The sequence below is a fragment of the Alosa alosa genome, chromosome 17, assembly GCF_017589495.1.
Source record: "Alosa alosa isolate M-15738 ecotype Scorff River chromosome 17, AALO_Geno_1.1, whole genome shotgun sequence".
Lineage (NCBI taxonomy): Eukaryota > Metazoa > Chordata > Actinopteri > Clupeiformes > Clupeidae > Alosa > Alosa alosa.
This window is the reverse complement of record NC_063205.1, coordinates 20,114,182-20,136,387: the sequence shown is the minus strand read 5'-3', so window position 1 is coordinate 20,136,387 and position 22,206 is coordinate 20,114,182. Positions and strand designations below refer to the sequence as shown.

Sequence of the window (22,206 nt, the reverse complement as noted above, 5' to 3'; positions counted from 1 at the left end):
TTGCCTGGTGCAGCCTCGAGACAACCGGTTTGTCAACTTCCCTGTCCTCTATCTACCATAGAAACCTCAGAGTTAATGAATGTCAAAGACTATGGGGCAATATTGTTCAGTATTAAAGTGTGTCCACATAGGGAAACAATACCTAAGCCAAATTGTAAACATTTAACAATGTGGGTGTGTATAGATTGTGCTTGTGCATGTCTGCATGCCACTTCCCATTCCTTGAGGTGCGTTTTTGTGTGTGTGTGTGTGTGTGCCTGTATGGTGGTGTTGGTGGGGGAATGGGGATAATGAAGTGATAGTAAGTAAGCAGAAATAGCAATGTTAGCATTCTTTTAAGATCCCACTTATGAAATGGTCCGGCACACTGAATCAGCGACTGACTGGCGAGAGACTAGACAGGCAATCAGGCGATAGTCAACATGGTAATACACGAAAAAAGCAACAGGCCAGTGCCATCTCTGAGCAAATTCACATACAAATGACCTTTAACACCTCAGGAGTTTTTTCTCGCAAGGGTGTGGGTGTCAAAACAAGGTGTGAAATAAAGCACTGTCCCAAAGCCATCATCACTGCTTGACAACAAAGAGCAATGGCCCATTTCAAAAGCCTTTACACATAACAATTAAAAGCATTTTCAAAACAATTACTGAATACACTAAATCTTACTGACTTAATATGGGAAAATCAGGTAAGAAAAGGACACATGCAGTAGATTCAGTTGGACATTTTTATTTCATTTTAAGTTTTAACTTATAACGTATACAGTGGCATCTCAACATCTGCATTAAGCAGGCGTACATGTGAGTATGTGAAATGATGTGATGTGCACACTAATAGTAGGTTTCCTTTTCCACCCAGCCTAGAGGTCAGAAGAAAAGTTAAAAGTTACAAAGCAGAACAATGAACAAAGTCCAATTTACCACACAACATTTGTGTTTTAAATCCATATAATTTCAATAAAAACGATTTTGACTTTTCAATTAAATTCAAATAAATCTCCACAACTGGAGGTGGAATATTTACACAGTTGGAAGTTGAAACTGAGAATATCTTACCTCCTGGGTATTTTCGCAGGAGATATCTTCTGGCCTCATCATAAAGGAAGATGAGTAGGGAATAGGGGAATGCACATAACCACCAGGAAGGCCTAAACACACAGGAAAATATATAACATTAGACATTTCATATGACTACACAATAATCTGCTTTAGGATTCTGTTCAAATTAGCTTGGCAATATTTTGACATAATATTGATCTTAAAAACATTTAGGGTATGTTGAAGGCATGGATATTGAGAAGGCATGGATTTCATCACATATTTAGCTTGATCATTTTACCATGAAAAGGCTAAACAGGAATGTAAACATAGTGTTCATCATTTTGGAGTCTAAAGCCACCCTAAAATGATGAAAAGCCCCCCCTCCAAAAAAAAAGTAATAATATGCGTCCAAATTCACATCCATGGAGTACTTATCTCACAAAAATCACACTGATGTCACATGAACACTTCAGGGCTTTCCAATGATATTAGTGGCTTGGTGCTATGATAAACGGTTTGTGAGAAAATTAATTAAATTTCATCAGATATCCATTCGGAACACGGCGCTTCATCCATCTCCACTCATTACTCTCGGTGGTATATCTCACAAACGCTTCACTCAACACATGGCAAACCATATATCAGAATAAACACCATTCTTCTGTACAGTAAGCCATTCCTGAGTAATTCCTGAGTTTTGAAATTGCAGCACATTTCTACATGGTATCCAACTTTGGGCAGATATTTTAATGCAATAGCAGTCCAAAATAATGAGCTTGGTTTCCATATCCACAGCACAGATCAACTGTGCTTTTGAATAGATATTTCTACCATCATGCTTCAGGTGACATGGATGCAACAGTCATGAGACACAAAGTATTTTACCTTGACATAAAGGCTGACATAAGATACATGTAAGTATGATCACATCATACTTTCCCAGATATGGGTAGCCTATACTGTCTTGAAAACAATAATTGATGGCCCTTACAATGACCAAGAGCTTAAAAGTAAAACTACACTGAAAATAGCCTAGGCCTCAAAGGACTAATACATGACTTATAGTAGCACTGATATTAGAGCACTGATCAAATGCTACAGGAAAGGAAGGGCGGACAGAATGCAGTGCATAATGTCTCACTCAGTACATGTGCTGTTAGAATTCCATGGTATTCGGCAACTTTCACTTCCAGTTAGCGATGGCTTTAGAGAGGATTATTGGGCAAGTCAAGTCAGTGTTCTGTAATTAGGTTTCACTTCACTTAAAGTAGTAATCCGGCCGATTTTTACATGGATCTTGATCGCTAGACGTCGCAGAGTAATGTCGATAGGGAAAAAAACGACCCAAATCGGTGCTACCAAACTGGAGTAGCTGCAGCTAATGGCCAGTACTCCTAGTCAGCTACAACACTAGGTCTGGGGGCATAATCTAAACATGCCTTTTTTGCCTCTTAACAGACTCAAAATGTCATTAAAAGGTCTGAACTATATGAGTCCTTACGTGACAAAACGATGCATTTTCTACTCATTAGCTGTGAAGAAACCGACTAAATTCAAAGTTTGATAACTTGCTGTTAATACTAAGCCCTTTTAAGGTGTGATAACATTTTTTCAGCACACTCTGATGCACACGCATTACCTAAAACCCTGGGGGCTGTCTTTCAATACTAGGGACATCCCTGTGCACAAGGTTCTTCATTAGCCCCAGAGAGCTAAATCCTCATTTTACATCTACAGTCACAAAACCCCCTGGGGACTGTTATTTCATTCAGGGTATGATGAAGTTACATATTCATGAATATAATAATAATAATAATAATAATAATAATAATAATAATAATAATAATAATAATAATAATAATAAATCCTCACAGTGCATCTGCCGTCACAGTATCCTTTGCACCAGTCGTGGCCTACTGGTTAGGGCTTCAGGCTTGAAACCGAAGGGTTTCCGGTTCGATCCCTGACCGGTAGGAACGGCTAAGGTGCCCTTGAGCAAGGCACCTAACCCCTCACTGCTCCCCGAGTGCCGCTGTAGAAAGGCAGCTCACTGCTCTGGGTTAGTGTGTACGTCACCTCACTGTATGTTCACTGTGTGCTCTGTGTGTTCACTAATTCACAGATGGGATAAATGCAGAGACCAAATTCCTTGTATATGCAAGTATACTTGGCCTAGAAACCTCATTTACATTTATATTTACATTTATATGTTTCATTCAAGGCATGGTACAGTAGCCTGGCTCAGCCCGTCTACGTACTTACAGTCAATTTCATTTCGCTTCAGTATTAGACTAGCTTTTATACATTACCAACCTAATTTGCTTCCAATACCCTAGTGTAGAGGATGAGTTTAGCTCGTGGCTAACACTTACAATGACTTCCAATCAAGGGCGTAGGTTTGGTCTCAGCTTTGGTGGGGACACAGACCAGTCCAGCCTAATCAATAATATAGTCTATTATTTATGTTACTGCCCCACCTTGTCTGACAGCAGCTAACGAGTGATAAGATGTGCTTTTAATAGTTTCTGGTGTAGAAAACCAATCAAGAGCCACCAACTAACCAGCGAATAGAGGGCGTGGCTGAGAGTGATTACGTTACACCAGTATGAGGAAAGCAGACTGCTTAGATTGAATAGAAACCTATGGGGCTACCTAAACATGGGGAACGAAAAGGGTTCATTCTTCTTTGACCAAACATGTATAAACGATAAAAAATAAGGTTGGTGTGAGAGTTATCCGTGTGTATGTGGGATTTAGGTGACCATTACATTTCTATGTTTAGCTCTTTTCAGTTTACTAACAGTGTCACAAACAAAGTCACAGTTGAACTGCCTGTGGCTAGGTTTGGCAAGCTTAACTTTACATGTCATAACATCAATTAAACATAAGTCATTCCTTAATGTTATCATTTGAAATTCGAACCGTTAGCAAGCTGACGGTTTTACATTGGAAGCATGGGTATAGGTTAAGAAGGGGACCATGGTGACTAATCCCCATCAATATTTTGAGATGACAAAATGGTCTCCACCAATGTGGAGTTTGTGCTATTTGGTCCGATTCCGACAGCCAGGACAACAGTAAAAGAAACTCTGTCATTTGGTTGGCTGAAACTGAAGGGGGATTATCTGACATGCAATTCCATTGTAGCCTCTGTAGTTCCTGGTAAAATATAAGTCCATCAGTCATGCAAAGTAGTTATACACCAGGGGGGTATTCCATCAACCTTGCTAATGAAGGCGGCGCTTAACAGAAATAGCCTGGCTTGAACTAGCGTAGACTTTCACTTGGAGCTGAAGCCGTTCCATTAACTCAAGTTAGCGGCATCTTGGCCTCGTTTATTCAAGCGAGGTTTAGGTCAGCTTCATCTTTGCTTGTGCACAAGGTAGAACAGTAGACCAAAACAGTAGATTGACGAAAAGAGGATATATGTCGTAAAATTAAGACAATACTAGACGATTTCTGTTCGATTCGGCAAGCGCCATCTACAGGATTTTCATCGAAAGTCATCAAATTTAACATCGAGAGAAAAAATTGATTGCCTACAGAAATTGGAGAATAGTGAAAGCAATCATTTAAAACAACAATGCTAATGGTTTGAAATCAATTACCTGTTTTTTCAATGCCCATTTTTAAATATCTGGTCATGGAAATTCAGGATTTTTGTTATGGAATTTTACATTTGACTTAGAGTGGGAACCCTGGTAAAGATACACTAACAACAGTCTTTTTACAAGAGTCACTATTAGGCTACTCATTACAGTGGCAAAAAAAGGTTTATTGTGAATGTGTAATATTTTTTAGTTTATTTCAAGTTCATTGGTGAATAGTAGCAATATTAAAAATACATTTGAGTATAGAAAATATTAAATTAATGCATGTTGGTGGTTTAATAAACCATAACGACATACTGTAGGCCTATATATTTAATACTCCTGATTCCTGATATCCCAGTGGTGGACGTGCGCGGTAACATCTGGCCCTCTGACAGCGACAAGAACATTTTGTGGCCCTCTCTATCAACAAAGTTGCCCATCCCTGGGCTATGATATAGCCCACTGGCAAAGCTGTCACTGAACAGCCTACCAAATGTAGCCTATGTAGCCTTAATAAATTCCCATAGTTACTAAGCTGGGATTCACGTTAACCGGAACGGTCACTAAAATTAGCAAGACTTATCGAAATAAGACAGGTCTTTAGTGAGGTTGATGGAATACCCCCCAGGACCAAACAGTGAGGCCATGTGTGGTATATTTACTAACTCAAAAGCACTGGACAGCCACACTTGCTGCTCAGGGAGGAACAGACAAACAGATATCGCAGCATTCCCTTTTTATACTAGATAACTACAGCTCAACCAAGTTTCCAAAATACCAAAACTCTCTATGGCAAATTATGTCATAACATAACTACTTTTTATTATAGGCCTATAACAGAGCTTTGTTTATTCAGCGTAGGTCCCTGCAACGGCTCTCGAACACACACTTACCACCCACCAGGAAGAAGACGTTTGCCAATGGCGAGTGGTCAGACTCTTTGCACGAAGAGTAACAAAGTCAAGAGTCTGGTTCACAAGGCTATGTTACAGTTAAATATTCATGAATAACAAAAAGTTGATGTGAAGAACGTGTTCAGTGAACTCACTTGAGTGGGTACATTCTGAGAGCGACGTCCATGCCAGGGCAGTAGGAAAGGAAGGCAGCCAAGGCTGTCTCCTCAAGCAGGCCAAAGATGAGGATTTTATTTCTGTGGACAAGAGGATGGGAATGGAATTAAAGGAACATGCCAGAGATTAGCTAGAGACTTTCTAATGAGGAGACACAGCACTCAAAAAATCCTCTACAGACATGCATGGGTTAGCTTGTTGTCTACACATATCCAGCCTCTTCCGCTGCAAAAAAATCAACATGTGAATAAATTGTGTCAATCATGTGGTGTGTTGTGAATACATCATGCCAATCATGTGTTGCAATCTTGCTGCTGGAGCAAGGTTGGTATCGAGAAGTCTTGTGCACGCCGAAATAGATGCCCGATAAGTGCCCAGAAAGTGTTACAATATGGCCGCTGAGTGGAGGGACTTGCCTAAAAGGATGGATTAGCTTATTCGCTCTTCTTCGAACCAATACCAAAGTCACAACATGTAAATAGGAAAATGTTGGAGTTTCTTTGTCACATTTGCGAATGGTAGTCTAGTTGGTGGGTGCAGTAATGATGGGTGCATCAGGGTATGTATCATTATATCTAACTCTGGGAGAGACGACAAATGAGCAATTTTCCCAAAATGTTGGTGTGTTCTTTTAACAAACAAATGCTGATGTGAATACAATTGTCCAAAATGTTCACTGTATGTAGTTAAAGAGAAACTATGCAGTATATTGGCCATTTCTTCACTGTTTTTTTGCTTCTTTTCGCTGGCTCTGTCATGACGAATGTCTGAGAAACTCCATCGCTAATCGCAAAAGCAATTTGTTACACTCGTTATACTTCCCGACACTGAGGCCGTTGGCCTGCCGGCCCAAAGTTGCAAGGGTGGTTTTTCCGCTCACAGGCGCTAGGGGGAAGTGAGACGGCCACCATTCAACCCGAAAAAAGTCATATAACCATTCTAATGACTCCAAAGCTGTTAAGTTAAGGTAAATTAAGGTAAATTAAGCTAAAAAAACCTGCATATTTCGCCTTTAAATCCCCGTAAAGGGATATAAGCTATACAAATACCCACAGTCTCGCATTCAAGCCCTCTTCTGTTTGGTTGACTTACGTCATTCCTTGCTGAAGGATGGAGTTTCTTCTTGTTTTGCAGATGATAAGATCAGCCCACTGCACAATCACAATACTGGTGAAGAAAGCTGTGTGGCATGTAAACTCCACTATTTTTCTTCGTTCGTATGTCTACAAGAGGAAGCCGAAAATGAGAGGTCCGAAACAGCAAAATACTGTGTCTTGCCATTTTCAATATGCTTCAGTATTCAGTACACTCTCAAGTTACATTACAGACCACGGAAAGACTTACCCACTGCTGACCGTAACTGTCCTCAATATCATTGTTGTCGTTGTCATCCCAGTTAACACGAATACCTATTAGATCTGTAGGCAGGAATCCATTTTCAGCCAGGATTACGAAGTAGGTGAAGAATCCTGCTGTGGCCTGCATCATACCTTAGAGTAGAAGACAACCATTTAATTTAGTAGAGTTTACAAATAGGTGATTTGTTTTTCTTTTTGAGTTCCCTGGGATGGTGTTTCAGTAGTGTGGTGTTGGAGTAGGCTTTGATCTTACCGATCTGCCCATAGGCAATACTGATAAGCCTCTCATTCACCAGCTTGTCTGTCTTTGCATTTCTTGGCTGCCTTTTCATGATGTCGCTTTCAGCTTTTTCGTAAGCCAGGGAGATAGCAGGAACCTGAAATATAAACCAAGTAATCAAACTCTCAAGCATCAGTGTTCAATAAACAAACCATATCCCGTCTTTCACTCTTATACAGGCCTTTAAATTGATAGGTTTGCATGCAAGATAATCAAATTTAGCAAACGATCAGCAATGCAGCCAAAAGACATGTCATGTGGACACACATTGGCTCTGTTAAGTTCTATTATGACCAGACAAGCAACAGTGTTCTTTAAAGCAGCCTTTACAGTTTTGGGTTGTTTCTGCTTTGAAATGACTGTAAGTCATGCATTCTCTATGTGGAATCGTAGACCCCATGTTAATGTGTCAGAATGAGTACTATGCAAAGGGGCTCAGACCAGGGACAACAATGGTTGAGACAACTCACAACAGCACCAACATTTTCATAACAACTTTTGTTACACCACTTGTTTCCAGCTGGCTAGTTAATCAGCAAAGTCAACCAACTGGCTGACTAGCAATCAGTAAGTCCAATTACATTTGTTTTGTGACTTTTGTGACTTCTGTTTGATAACAGAATGGGTAGACGACGTTAGCAAGACTTGGCCAGAGATTCATTGGCCCGACATATACGGCTATCTGGTTGACAAGCCCAGCATGTATACATGCAAAAAAGTAGTAAGAGTAAGCATTTTTCTTGATGTTTCCTTGACATTTCAGTCAATTCACACACACAAAATTCAATGGTATGGAAAGCTTTCTGAACCCGATATATGCACATCTTTTCTGTGACCATGAAGGGGTCAATTCTGAAGCCTGCAACTGCGAATTGGCAACTCTTATGACACTCTATGTGGAGGGAAATAAATATCTCTACCATGTCAGTGCCCAGGTCAATACAGAGGATGGTGACTGTGCCCAGAGGCAGTGGGATGTTGGCGAGGATGAAGAGGAGGAAAGGTGAAATCTCTGGGATGTTACTGGTCAGAGTGTAGGCGATGGACTTCTTCAAGTTGTCAAAGATCAGACGACCTGAAGAAGATCCAAGAACAAACCCAGTGGTCAGAAAGATCCAAGCATGGTGATGAATTATTTGTATTTGCCTTTAAGGAGTACAATATACCTTCTTCAACTCCTGTAACGATGGAGGCGAAGTTATCATCTAGAAGGATCATGTCAGCAGCCTGCTTAGAGACGTCAGATCCGGCGATACCCATAGCAACACCAATGTCAGCCTTCTTCAGAGCAGGAGAGTCATTGACGCCATCACCTGTTACAGCCACAATGGCACCCTGTAGAGCAAAAGAACAGTATTAATCTCATAACGGCCAATTTCGTAAGGGAAACCCATATGCCCTTTGTAAGAATTTAGTGAAGATGAAGCTTACATTACCTGTCGCTGACAGCCCTCTACAATGATGAGTTTCTGCTGTGGAGAGGTTCTGGCAAAGACAATCTCAGTGTGGTGCTTCAGTATTTCATCCAGATGCTCAGATGTAATTTCCTTCAGATCATTCCCATGGACGACACATGCCTTGGCATCTCTGTGAATATGAAGAGTGAAGAGTCTGAAACTTTCAATGGGATTTAGGTTGAAGAATTATTTAAAATTTTGTTATAGGCTAAAGGCAAGAAAGGTAAAATATAAATCCCACTGTACCTTGGGTTGACCTCATCAACAGGGATGTTCAAGCGAGTGGCAATATCCTCCACAGTCTCATTTCCTTCAGAGATGATACCTACCCCCTTGGCAATGGCCTTTGCAGTGATAGGATGGTCACCAGTCACCATGATGACCTACAATGGAAAACAAAACCACCCAAACTACTTAATTATGACAGTCAAAGGGGCAACAAGTATGGGCCAAATTTGGTAAACATCACTCTACCTTGATGCCAGCACTCCTGCATTTGCCCACAGCATCAGGCACAGCAGCACGAGGTGGGTCAATCATGGACATGAGGCCGACAAAACACAGCTTCTCAGTAGGGAAGTTCACCTCCTCAGAATCGAACTTAAAGCCCTCAGGGAATTGGTCATCAGGCATGTTGAAATGGCAGAAACCTGACCGCAATTAATCATGAAAAAAGTCATGAAATCATGTAATGGTTTTCAAATGTTCCATTTTTTGAAAATTTAGTTTGGAAAGATTTTTCTAAGCTCAAGTGACTCCTTACCGAGCACTCTTTCTCCTAGACCTCCAAGTTCAACATAGGCACTTTGGAATGATTCCTTCATCTCGTCATCCAGGGGCTGTTCTTTGCCCTGGATCATGATGGATGAGCAGCGGTCCAGGATCCTCTCTGGGGCTCCCTTCATCACCAACAGGTGCTTTGTCTCTCCAAGGGTAGCGTTTTTGTGGATGGAGAGCTTTTCAGTAAAACAGTTAGGTGTTAGCAAGTAGCATTTAGTATTCAGCCAGTAGTAGCGGGCGAGAAGTTTGGTATTCTTACCTGGTATTTGTTGGTGGAGTTGAAGGGGATCTCGGCGATCTTGTGGTATTTGTCACGCATCTCAGTCACTGAGCCACAGCACAGCTCAATGCATTTAAGCAGGGCAGACTCAGATGCATCTCCAGCTGTGTCTCGCTACAGATAATGGAGGGAATTACTTAATGACTTTCATATTGAATTTAGTTTTTAGATAGATAGATAGTTATTTTCTAGGCCAACAGACTGAGTCCAACCATGGCCTAAATAGTGTTTTTGTATTTCAGCCCCCTCAAAAAATAAAATGTTTTGGATCTTTCATAAAAAAATGAATCATTACATTTTGTAAATTGTTGTTTTGAAGTAGTGACATGTCGAAAATAGCAAATGTTATGTAAATAGTTCTGCATACCTTGAGGATGGGGACATCCTTCTGATCTGCCAGGAAGACAGCACGGTTGCACAGACCAGCCACGCGTGCCAGGGAGTTCCAGGTTGCTGATGAGCGGTCAAAAGAGGTTCCAGTCTGGTTCTCCGTGGTGTCGGCTTCATGGATCTGGTTGTCAAACCACATGTGGGCCACCGTCATGCGGTTCTGGGTCAGAGTTCCGGTCTTGTCAGAGCAGATGGTGGAGGTAGAGCCCAGAGTCTCCACAGCTTCCAGGTTCTTCACCAGGCAGTTCTTCTTGGCCATGCGCTTGGCAGTCAGGGTCAGACACACCTTTCAATGACATGAAACAGGTCATGAGATCAAATCATTTTAGAGGACAGATCCAGATCTTCATGTTTTCATGTAAAAGTTTCAAGGGTTTACTTGACACACTCCGAGACATTTTAAGTAACTAGTGAACACTGAAATAGTCTCAAGAACCCTGAAGCAAACAAGGCTGTCCAATGTCACGTCTTGCATTGTGACACTGATATACTCACAGTGACAGTAGCCAGTAGTCCCTCTGGTACGTTAGCGACAATGATACCGATGAGGAAGATGACGGCCTCCAACCAGCCATATCCGAGGATGAGAGAGAGGATGAAAAAGGACACACCCAGGAAAACGGCCACGCCGGTGATGATGTGGATGAAATGCTCGATCTCAATGGCAATAGGAGTTTTCCCTCCTTCCAGACTGGAGGCAAGAGTTGCAATCCGACCCATGACAGTACGGTCACCGGTGTTGATCACAATTCCTCTGGCAGCGCCTGGGAAAATAGTCAGATACAATACAAAACACTGGGATTAAACAGCACACGTTCAGGTGACTTTCAGGCTTAAATAATGCAAGATTAATGTTGTGCATGGGGTTTAATACGTGTGTACCTTCAACACAGTTGGTGGAGAAGAAAGCAATGTTCCTGGTCTCCAGAGGGTTGTCATTTGAGAAGTCAGGGGAACGTGTCTGAGGCTCAGATTCTCCTGTAAGGGAGGAGTTGTCCACCTGACCAAGCAGAGAGAGATTGAGCACAGGAGACAAAACCATATTGTCTGTATTATTTAAAGAGATTTAGTCAAGTCAAAAAGCACCTTGCAGCCATGAGCCGAGATGATACGCAGGTCAGCAGGGATTCTGTCTCCACCTTTCACCTCCACCAGATCTCCAGCCACCACCTCCACAGCATCGATGCTCTTTTTCTCTCCGTCACGCACAACCAGAGCTTGCTGTGTTCAGTGGACAACAAATTAACATCACAGACAGTTGGGGTGTATGCACGAAAGGAGTGAGAATTTGTCTAAAAGCAATTTATATGTACCTGGGGAACCAGGTTCTTAAAGGACTCCATAATCTTTGAACTCTTGGCTTCTTGATAGTAGGAGAAACAGCCAGTGATGATGACGACAGCAGATAGCACAACGCCCAAGTACAGCTATGTGGAGAATGTGGAAAGTTGGCCATGAACACTTAAGTCAGTGGTCTTAATAATGATAAAAGTCATTGGCATAAAGAATTTGATATTACAGTATTTGCACTCATGCATGATTTTCCTTGTATGCAGGTCAAAATCCTTACATTATCATTTGCTGGTTCTTCTTCTGAGGCAGCCTGAATACTGTAAGCCAGGAAGCAGAGGATGGCTCCAATCCACAGCAGAGTGGAGAACCCACCAAAGAGCTGCTTGCAGAACTTCACCCATTCTGGGGTGGTGGGTGGTGGGGTCAGAGAATTGGGACCATCACGAGCAAGGATCTCTTTTACACGAGAGGAGGACAGACCCTGGTAACATAATGATACAGCATTATTCACACACAGTTCAGAGAACACATTTGACCCACAATTAACGTTTTTCATGTGACATATTCTAGGTTCAGCTTTGTTGACATCCACCTGGTAGGCAAGGGACAAGTTGAACCCATCAACATCGTTGTTTGCAGCTGCCTCTCAGTAGGCTACATCTCTGTATTTCAGCAATGTCAACATTTCAGGCATCAATAAAGGTGATGATGAAACGTTATCCCATTGTTCAATATTTGATAGCCTGTCACAGGAACGTTATTTCGCTAAAATCGCCCTGATTTGGTGCATTGATCTGTATCGATAACGTTATGGGAGAACCTGCATGTAGCCTAATGGTAGCCTAACTTTTTTTCTCTGTTCAAAACTCGGTTTACACGAAGACGATAGACTTTCTTAGAAGCTGTGAAATTTGGCCAGAAAGGAACATCTTCCCTCTGAAAGTTGACACAAAATCAAACAATTTTTGATCATTCTTCAACTGAACAGCAGGTTTTGGTAGACATGTAGACTCAGCAGACGTTAAACGGTAGCCTACAGTTATAGCCAGCGTCAGTCAGCATCATGTAACATTAATGGCGTTAAAGTCATGAATCCTTCAACATATTAGCTGCTATAACATAACAGCGATAGCTTATCCAAAGACGATCTGCATGGATATATAACCACACAGAAAAACTCAGAATGTGAGTGATAAAGTTAATTAATTGTATGAGACTTTTGATTAGTTATCGATTGCTATATTAGGCTGTTATGCTAGCTCAGCCTTTAAATATGCTGTTATTTTGGTCATGTGGACTTGATTAAACGGGTAAAGATAATTCATAAACTGCTATTCTTACAAGCAGTAGCCTAACAGTGGTGTTTGAGGTTGCCGTGTGTGTGTGATCGCTAAACAATTCATAGGATCAAATCAGTTTATTTTTACATACGGGAGTCAGCCTAACTGACCTGTAGGCTATAGCACATAAGCCTATTCTGTTTTCATTTATTAGCATTTGTTGTGATTATATAATCAAATGACACTCATGATAAATTGAAATAGAAGGACAGGAGATAGGTGATTGATGTCCACAAGCACGAATTTCACGAGACAAAACTGTTCCGGTAAAAATATTCTTGCCATGTTTAAAATGCTGCATTTTTCCCCTTCATAGCCTATCTCTTGCAATTCATTTTTGGATGACTGTAGATAGTTGTATTTTAGCCTACGTCTTCGTAGACAGTAGCCTAGGCTACATTAGGCCATCTTGAGAATAAAAGACTTCACAGCTGCTAACGATCATCCTCCACAACCATGAGGATAGGTAGGCTAAACGGTCGTTCGTCGCCTTTTTGCTTCTTATTGTAAAACCAACTGTTAGGGCCTACACAAGTGGTCGACATCCCGTTGAAGCTAACTATGTGTAGCCTATGCAACCCGACTATCTAGTTCTAGGCTTCCCTACCACTCTGCAGTGCCTTGCCTACCATTCTTGCCTACCACTCTAGTTGTAAACAAACGGTGACGTAACATTAGAACGGAGGTGCAAAAGTATGATTATGAATTTCCCCTCTAAAAAGGATGACTACATCAACTTGAATAGCAACACCAAAATACATGCATGTTGTACAATGCAATATGATCATATTAGAAATAATAGGCTACCATAAAATATACAATGTGATACATAAAACTGCATAATAAGGAAATTGAAGAGATGGAACGATTTATTAAATTATTGAATTATTTCTAATTCTACTGACTCTGTCAATAGACTATTTTAATCAACTTCTAACATTCAACTTAGCCTTTCTCTGGGGGAATATACATGTCATCTTATTAAAATCTTGGATGTTCCCAGCTATGAATGGATGTGCATAATATTAGCCTGTTGCACTGAATTTGGAGTTTCGAACAGTGAAGGCTTCACTCAATGAAAACACTTGAAGTGCATTTCAGGACACAGTGGTGTCACATTGCTTGCTGAGCATTTTGAAATATATTGGTTACAGTTGCACTGATACCTCTGAGCAGATTGTGAGAATATCCCCCAGGCTTGGCTGCAGTTTTTCCCTCAAACCATATTTTTTCACTCACCCTGGTCAGGTCTGTTCCATATTTGCGGTGAAGCTCATCTAAGGTCAGTTTGTGGTCATCCTGTCGGGGAGAAGAGTGGTAGATTTAACACTAGACTTCTCTATATCATGTTTACAGTTTCCGTTATAATGCTTTGGATGTGCCATTTGGGGGTGTTATCATTCTGGATTTACCTTACCTTGCTTTACCTGCTGTGCCCTTTGCTAATATGAGTGCCCGTTATTTTGTCATCCTTGTCTGATGTTGGTAATGCCTTGATGAGCCCCACATGTTTGTGTATCTGTCTACCAGTCCTGTGTGTTATGTCAGCACGAGATGTCCATCAGATTTCAGTGTTTCTGTATCTGTTCTAAAGCTAATAGATGCCACTCACAAGATTGTGAATGACATGTATGGGATTCAGGACCCTGCCATTGAACTAGAGATCTGTGTGTCCAGCTGTGTGTTCTCTCTGGGCTGGTGGTAAACATTGGTGGGAAAGTGGTATCTTATTTAGAAATTATTGTCTCAGATGGGAGTTGGTCCTGATGGGGCCGTGATGTCCTCCTGCTCTCCAATGTGCTATGAGGTCATGCCGGTTGCCAGGCCAAAGATGGTGCTGGGAGAGACAGGTCCTGCTGGTCCTGCCAAGACCTCGGGGACTTTGTCGGGTTGGTTTCCGTCCTCTTTCCACCATTCCGTGGCCTCTGCCTGTGGGGATGCTTGGGCAACCATGACAGATTGTCATTCCATCATCCTTGGGATGGTATTTGGTTCCATATATCCTGGTGGCTGTGAGTGTGGTACTGATGTGAATGATGTAACTATTTCGACTCATGCTTTGGCAGTGGCACTTGGTGGTATTGGTATTTGGAAATAATATGATTATACCTTAATTTGCTTGTCCTGTAACCACCTGCTACTATTTCGTGTGTGTGTGTGTGTGTGTGATCTTTTCAATGTCCTAATTTATCCCCACCTACTGTATGTGTATATATTTGATGTGTGCTTTGTGTATGCAGTGCTTGCATATGAGAGACCCTGCCATTTAAACCAAATGTATTTCTGCCCCGGCCTTCTGGGATAGGTTGCCACAATGTGTTTATCAAGGTTAAAGGACTGGACAACACTAAGTGTTATCCTAAGACTGAGGAAGAATAAATGTTAGGTTTTAGGATTCAGCAACTTACCAGGTCAACCTCTTTTTTTAGGTCCTCCATATCGGTTTCCTTTTTCTTCTTCTTCTTCTCCTTTCCTCCATCTTCAGAGGTGGCTGCCAGCTTGTACTTGTCATTACCTTTCTGTGTCAAACACAGCAAAGATGATAAGATGTATAGTGCCAGTCCTCAAAGAAAATAAATAACCCCCAAAAGTACAACATGCACAAACAAAATTGTTGTACAGTGCAAAATTGTGCCTTTTAACAACATACCAAAATGTAAATAAAGAAAATAAAGAAGTCACTTACACCCAGGCCCATTTTTGTAGGCTCTGTCTTATGTCTGGACTTTACGGGTAAAAGGCTGCTTTCCCTAATCAGGTCCCTCTGGGTTGAGGAGCCTTGTTCTCTGTAATTTATATACCCTGACCTGTGCAATGGTGCCACATTTTGGGAGGAGCATGGAGCAAGGAGGTGGGTTGTGGCATCAGAATTATGACTGTGTTATTTTTTTGGATTATAGGTTGCTTAAATTGGAAAAACAACAAGAGTTCTATGCAAATGATTTATTTCACTCAAATGTATATTTCACTGAAAAAAATCTGGATTAGTGAGTATTTGACCTTTTCTGGTAAACATTCCTTCAGTCAGCGTGTCAGTTGCATGCTCCCCAGAACTTGTGGCAACAGAGGCATTGTGTTGTGTGATAAAACTTTTTTTAAGTGATTATTGTGATTAGTCCAAGCCACACCTGTACAGGAAAGTATAGGCATAGCTTCACCTATATAATGTAACATACCGTATTAGTGGACAATGTTTTAGTGAAATAAATAAGCCCTTTGTTTCCATAGAGGTGACATCAACAATATTTTTTAACATACCACACGTGGGATATAGGCTTATGAAGTGTGGATGTGTCTGTGTGTGTGTGTGCGTGTGTGTGTGTGTGTGTGTGTGTGTGTGTGTGAGAGAGAGAGAGAGAGAGAAAGAGAGAGAAAGAGACATATTTGTGCTACCTTTGCTTTTATATTTAGCCTACCAACAACACAGATACAACACAACATGATATCCCAGATGAAAATATTTCTGCTTTCAACAGTCTTGTCTTTGTCTGAGAGAAATAAATCAGGTCTTATTTAGAGATTATTGAATTCTGATCTGTTTCTCCTAAACCCCCTTAGGGATAAACATAAGCAGAAGAATAACAAAAGAGCATCTTTAGTTGAACTTTAGTTGAACTCAGGCTGAGACAAGAGGGAGGCTATTTCTAAATCTAAATAAGAAATATGGGTATGAGACATATGGGTCAAAAATCATTACTGTAACATTTAGCTTAATTGTCTCTGGAAGAAATAGGCTCACAAAAAGAGATGTTATTTTGAATGTTTCCTACCTCAGTGATCTTAAACATGTTTAAGGTTTCAACACACAAAGAAACATCAGCAGCACAACTTTTGTCAGTTTTATGTAAATGTCCCACAGGATAATTGGATGCTAACCAGGCATATTTGAAAATAATATGAGTGAAGATGAGCCAAAAAGAATTAAGGCCTAGTCCACACATACATCCATATTTTTCAACATCATAACTTTATATATTTCTGTAATGATTTAGGTCACTAATAATTGACATTTTGCCAAATTCTTTCCAGTGTGAAGGTGTTGAGAAACTCAGTGTTGAGGTTTAAACTAGGAAGACATTTGATATTTGGCTTGTAACATCAGAGTGTACACCACAATCTTCTGTTGTTGACGTCAGAGTATGTGTCATTATCCCCTATGAGGATGTTTTGTGCAGTCACAGTGACTGCAATTGTGCTGTTTTTAACCTTGCTAATGGATTCTGTGAACTGGACTTTTTAAGAACAAAGGAACGACATCCCTGGTTTAAAAAACATTCATGTACATGTGGACTTGGCCTATACTCACATTTATATATCATGTTGGTCACAGGACTTCACTTGTAACTGCAAACTATGTGTTCCTTGACGCCCTTGCTGATTAGACAGCCCTTTTCCAAACTCTACCAACTAGCCATTTCTACTCTGGAAAAGGCAAGCCTTTCCAGACCCCTTTTGCCTCTCTTTAACTGAGTTCCATACAACCATTTTAAATGGCATAAAATAGATATCTGGCCTAGAATCCTCTATGCCACTGGATATTCCACCGATCAGGTGTATTGAAAGTTGCTGTCCTCTTACATGGACCAGAGGTTTGGGGGCCTGTCCAGAGTCATTGGCTGCCGTGGTAAAAAAAATCCCTGGGGGATGCTTGCTAAGGAATAGTTGTACTTTACATCTTCGGCCAACGTGTATCCTTGTGCAACGTGGAACCTTTGAAAGTTCAGGAATTCACTAGCTGTCAGCACATACTCATTACTCTGGGTTGTATTACAGTCACAAAGACATTAATGTACTGGTGGAAGTAATGTTTTGAAAACACGCCAAATTCAAGGTCAGACCTTTCTCCACCCATTTTTGTAATAACTTAATGAGTCGTAAAGGAGTTTATGGCTTCCAAAGGACACATCAAGGTCGATGACTCTGGTGATGCTAGTTGCTAGTATGTTGGAGTAAGCCAGTCTTGAAACTCCTGAAGTAAGTATATACAAGTAAAAGTACATGTACAACTAGTGATCACTGCTTGCGGCTATGCTATTTAGTTCTTACTATGTTATTTATTTATTTTATGTTGGTGTCATTGTTGTTTTGTGTTCTTTGGTAATTTATACAGATTGTCTAATAAATATGAATGAGACTAGAGAAATGCTTTTATAAAAAATGAGTAAATCACAATGAAATGTTCATTAATAGACTTTGGCACTACTGTGAATCAATATACAATAGCAAGCATGACAATGAACATAACAAAAAAGCTTTCAGGGAGCAAGAGGTAAAGACTATTTCAGAAAAGACCTGGCTTTAGGAGTGATTTTGCTTTATTATGGATTTAGAATAGGTGTAGGAGGTGTGTGGTGTGGTGTGTGTGTGTGTGTGTGTGTGTGTGTGTGTGTGTGTGTGTAGGCTGGGTGGGGCTGAACCTGATAGTGTTTAGTAAACATGTCACTGTTTGTTTTATGAGATGAGAACTTTCCTTACACACCATCCTTATGCTCTGGTATATCACCACTGACTTGATATACATTTAATGGAACCTTTAAGTATACCTATATTTTTGCATGTGGTGATTGAGAGGCACCTGACAAATTAACACACTGTAGAGTCCATGTTTTGCCTACAGGTGCTTTGATATTTGGCCTAACAACAGTGGAATGCATATCTTAACAAATGTTAAGCTCGGCACAGTTGTATCCACAGAGGCATACCAGTGGCTTTAGTCTACACCAACAAGCACATCGCTTTTGCGAGATTAGTGTAAATGCCTAATGTGCTAACCATGTATCAAGTGAGGCCACTGACCAGCGTCGATCTGTAAAGTGAAGATGAAGTCATAAAAGAACAGTTAAAATCTCAGGAGGGCCATACTGAAATCACACTGCAGCCAACACCCACTAATAAATGATTCTCTAAGTACTGTATGTCTTAAGTCTCAAAAGCTACAGGGTTTAATTTGGGTGCTGGTAGCAGTAGTAGCATAGTGGCTAAGGAGCTGGGTTAGTTGTGGGTTCATTTCCTGACTGCCACCGTTAACCTTAACCCCTAGTTGCTCTGGGGAGACTGCCCCTTGTTATAATTGACACATGTAAGCCTCTTTGGATACAAATAGGTTTTTGGGTTTCTTAGTTCAAAGAAGGAAACATGGCATAGGTTCAACCTTACCAGTCCCGACCCTGTCACTACAAGCGTCTTATGCTTGATCACCCTCAAGCACATTGGACTTTTTTTCATTTCATTTATATAGTGTATTTAGTTTTGTTAGTTTTCTTATCTTTCTTATCTTCTACTGTCTTTATTGTACAGTGGAGTTCAGTTATATGTTTATACTTATACTTATGTTTACCATTTCTGCTGTAAGTGCATGTTGTGTGTGATGTCTGTATGCTACTGAGACCCTTGAATTTCCCCTTGGGGATCAATAAAGTATCTATCTATCTCTATCTATCTAACCCAGGACATCTCAAGGTTATCCTGGGGCTGGAGTTACATCCAGCTGTTGTCACAACAATATTCATTCTTACACACTCACTTATGTGTGTATGCATCTTTGACAGTAATAGTGATGCCATGCCCTTCACACTTTACTTTTTGGTGTGATGTTGATGTAGCCTGCCTACATCTCTAGGGACACTCTGAGGAGAGGAACATGAACAATGTATCAAACTAAGAGCAAACAATACTTCAGCAAAGGTACAGGAAAAACTCACTCCTCAGTTTTTGACTACACGGGCATATTCTTGGCCAGATCTGAATGGCTGTTTGGCTTAACTGTGCTAGAACAGTTCTTGCCTGACTGGCATAGCAGTCCCTCAAACAGAATATTAATTTCAAGAGAATTTGTCAAGTCATTCTGCACTCATTCGGTGGAAAATCATTTACATGCCCTGAAAGCTTTCAGAAACATTTCCTTTGAGGACTCCGAGAATGCGTAAACGCTTCCAGGAAAATTGTTAACAAAGAACACAAAGAGTGTGGATGGTATATAATTTTTCATTGTTGATGAGTAGTGATGTTATATTCTATTCTGATGCTATCCTCTTTTTCAGGATAATCATTTGGATATTTTGTCGCTTATCTGTGTTGACACCCACACCCCCTCAAGAAAGACTCCATGGGTAATTTGCATGGGCCTTGCTAGTGCAAACTCGCTGTTTCTTTGAATGTATTTCCATGTAGACTACCAAATGGTTGTCTGTCTAGTTTCTTTCTCCAGTTTCTCTCCCTCAAGGTCATAATGGTTGCTGATTCTATGAAGCTCCTTTTTTTGGAGAAGTGTGGTTTCTACTGATGAATACAAACATTGTGGTCTGGCTTTGGTATTGTTTCTGTATGCGGACACACAACTTAACTCATTGAATGCCAAGCTGTTTTCAGAAGCTTTGTCCTAGAGTGCCAGCAATCCATTGTTGATGATTTTTGTACAGCCACAGCATATTCTGTGATATAGCTATGAACACATACAATGGCTCGTGTATTTCTACACGCCTCTGTTCCTGAGAAATCCCAAGCTAAACAGTGGCTAGTTTTCATCAAAATCCCTGTTTTTTTTTCTAGAAATGGAGATATTGCATCTTTTATGACCTGAGAAGTGTTGCCTGCAAAGTTTCTGGGAAGAGATCTAACGAGACCTGCCACCTAGTGATAAACCCACGAAAATAAATGACCTGATTTTGATCTGGCGTGCATGTGCACTGGCTAATCAGTGACTGATTCGAAACAAAGCGGCAACCATCAAAAGCCGAGTTAAGATCAAACGTCCAGATAAATGTCCAGATCTTGCGTTTTCATGAGTTTTCGATCGTCATATATTTAATTTCCATTCATCACAGAGTTCCCAAAATCACATATAAGGTGTGTTAGAGTGTCCAGTTTCGTAATTAAAAATATAAAAAAATATTACGTTTTTGGCAGTCAACGCATGGGAAGGAAAAATGTAATATTACGTTTTTGGCATTCAATGAGTTAATATGGAACAATATTGCCACTGTTTCAGACACACATTAACTCTGAGGTTTCTGTTGGAGAGGGGGAACTGGGGAAGTGGACCGACCGGTTTTCCAAACGATAGTGCGGAGGTTGTCCCCAGTAACTCTATGCCTTTCCTGGAAGAAAGGACACTGTTGTTCAGTCACTGTTGGTCAGTAGCTTTTGTAGTAGCTCTATTCAATGTCTTTCCTGCTTCATCCACATACTTTGAATCATCACTCCTTTTAGATTAACAATAAAAATAAAAATGAATCAAACGTATATGTGAGATGAAATGCAAAATTGCACAAAGACACAGGAACACTGCATATTACTTGTGTGCTACTTACTTCAGGTCAGCCAGAAAAGGCATAACATAGTCACTGACAGCAGAGCAGACTAGAGTTGAGCTGGACGAGAGAGTGTGGGGGATGGGCCCAGTGAGTGGGTAGTGGAGGAGGGGATGGGTTGATCATTCTCCTGCACACTGGCTGATGCAGCTCTAACAAGCACTAGTATCAGAGCTGCCAACCCTCACGCATTTGATTGGTGTAAGAGGGCGTGAAGCCAATCAAATGAATGAATCTCACTCTCAATGTTGGCAGCTCTGATGAGTATGAACATATAACTGTGGAGAGACTTTTTTTTCTTAAGACCCCCCCCCCCTTTTAGTGTTTGGTCAAATTTAGTGTAGCTGGCCATGTTATATTCATTTTCTCTCTTTCCCTCTCTCCCTCTTTCACTTACCCTCTCTCCACTACTTCCAATTCCTGTTCTTAGCTGTTCGTGAAACTTACCTGTTTTTGTCTTTGCGTCATTTGATCTGTCTTTGACTTCCTGACTGTTGACACAAAAGAGCTGGCATCAAGCACACTCTCCAGGGAGAGAAGTGAGACGGCAGACAGTGCTTGAAAGCATCACTTTTGCTGTCTGCTGTTCTCGCTCCAATCTCCCCCTCAGTACAGCAACATGTCAGTGATGGAGGGACAGAGAGAGCGGGGGGAGGGAGGAGAAGAGACGGAGAGAAAATTACAGAATGATAAACATAATGACGGTGAAGGAGGCCAGAGCCTCCATGAAGTGGTCTTCCCGATAGCTGAGGTGTGTCCTGATTTGTTGGCCCTCCAAATGAATTCCATTTTAGCCAACGCTAACACACCATATCATCCTGATACACAATAGAGTTTAATGGTTAACCCAAGAACAGTTCAGTGCAGGAAGCATTGTCCTTCTTTGCTGCAGAAGGCAGATGTGAGGAGCCAGACATTAAAGCCAGGTCCAACTGGTGCCAGTGGGGTGAAAGTTCATCTTAAGGCACTGACACAGCAGTAAAAAGGCCATAAAAAGAGACCATATAAAGGCA

The 22,206-nt window shown here is 40.9% G+C and overlaps 1 protein-coding gene across 1 annotated transcript; it reads right to left on the bottom strand.

Moving 5' to 3' along the window:
- Positions 1–716: 716 nt before the first annotated feature.
- Positions 717–16,862, bottom strand: LOC125311013 (sodium/potassium-transporting ATPase subunit alpha-1). Its single transcript, XM_048268816.1, has 22 exons — positions 15,571–16,862; positions 15,293–15,403; positions 14,124–14,183; positions 11,822–12,025; positions 11,565–11,678; positions 11,338–11,472; positions 11,134–11,251; positions 10,747–11,015; positions 10,229–10,537; positions 9,841–9,975; positions 9,565–9,757; positions 9,276–9,451; positions 9,048–9,184; positions 8,781–8,931; positions 8,511–8,679; positions 8,265–8,419; positions 7,318–7,441; positions 7,051–7,196; positions 6,799–6,929; positions 5,685–5,786; positions 1,059–1,150; positions 717–862 (listed from the first exon to the last, which is right to left on the bottom strand). Exons 1-22 carry the CDS (start codon positions 15,580–15,582, stop codon positions 834–836), a joined length of 3,072 nt encoding a protein of 1,023 aa, XP_048124773.1. The 5' UTR covers positions 15,583–16,862; the 3' UTR covers positions 717–833.
- Between the last annotated feature and the right edge of the window lie 5,344 nt (positions 16,863–22,206).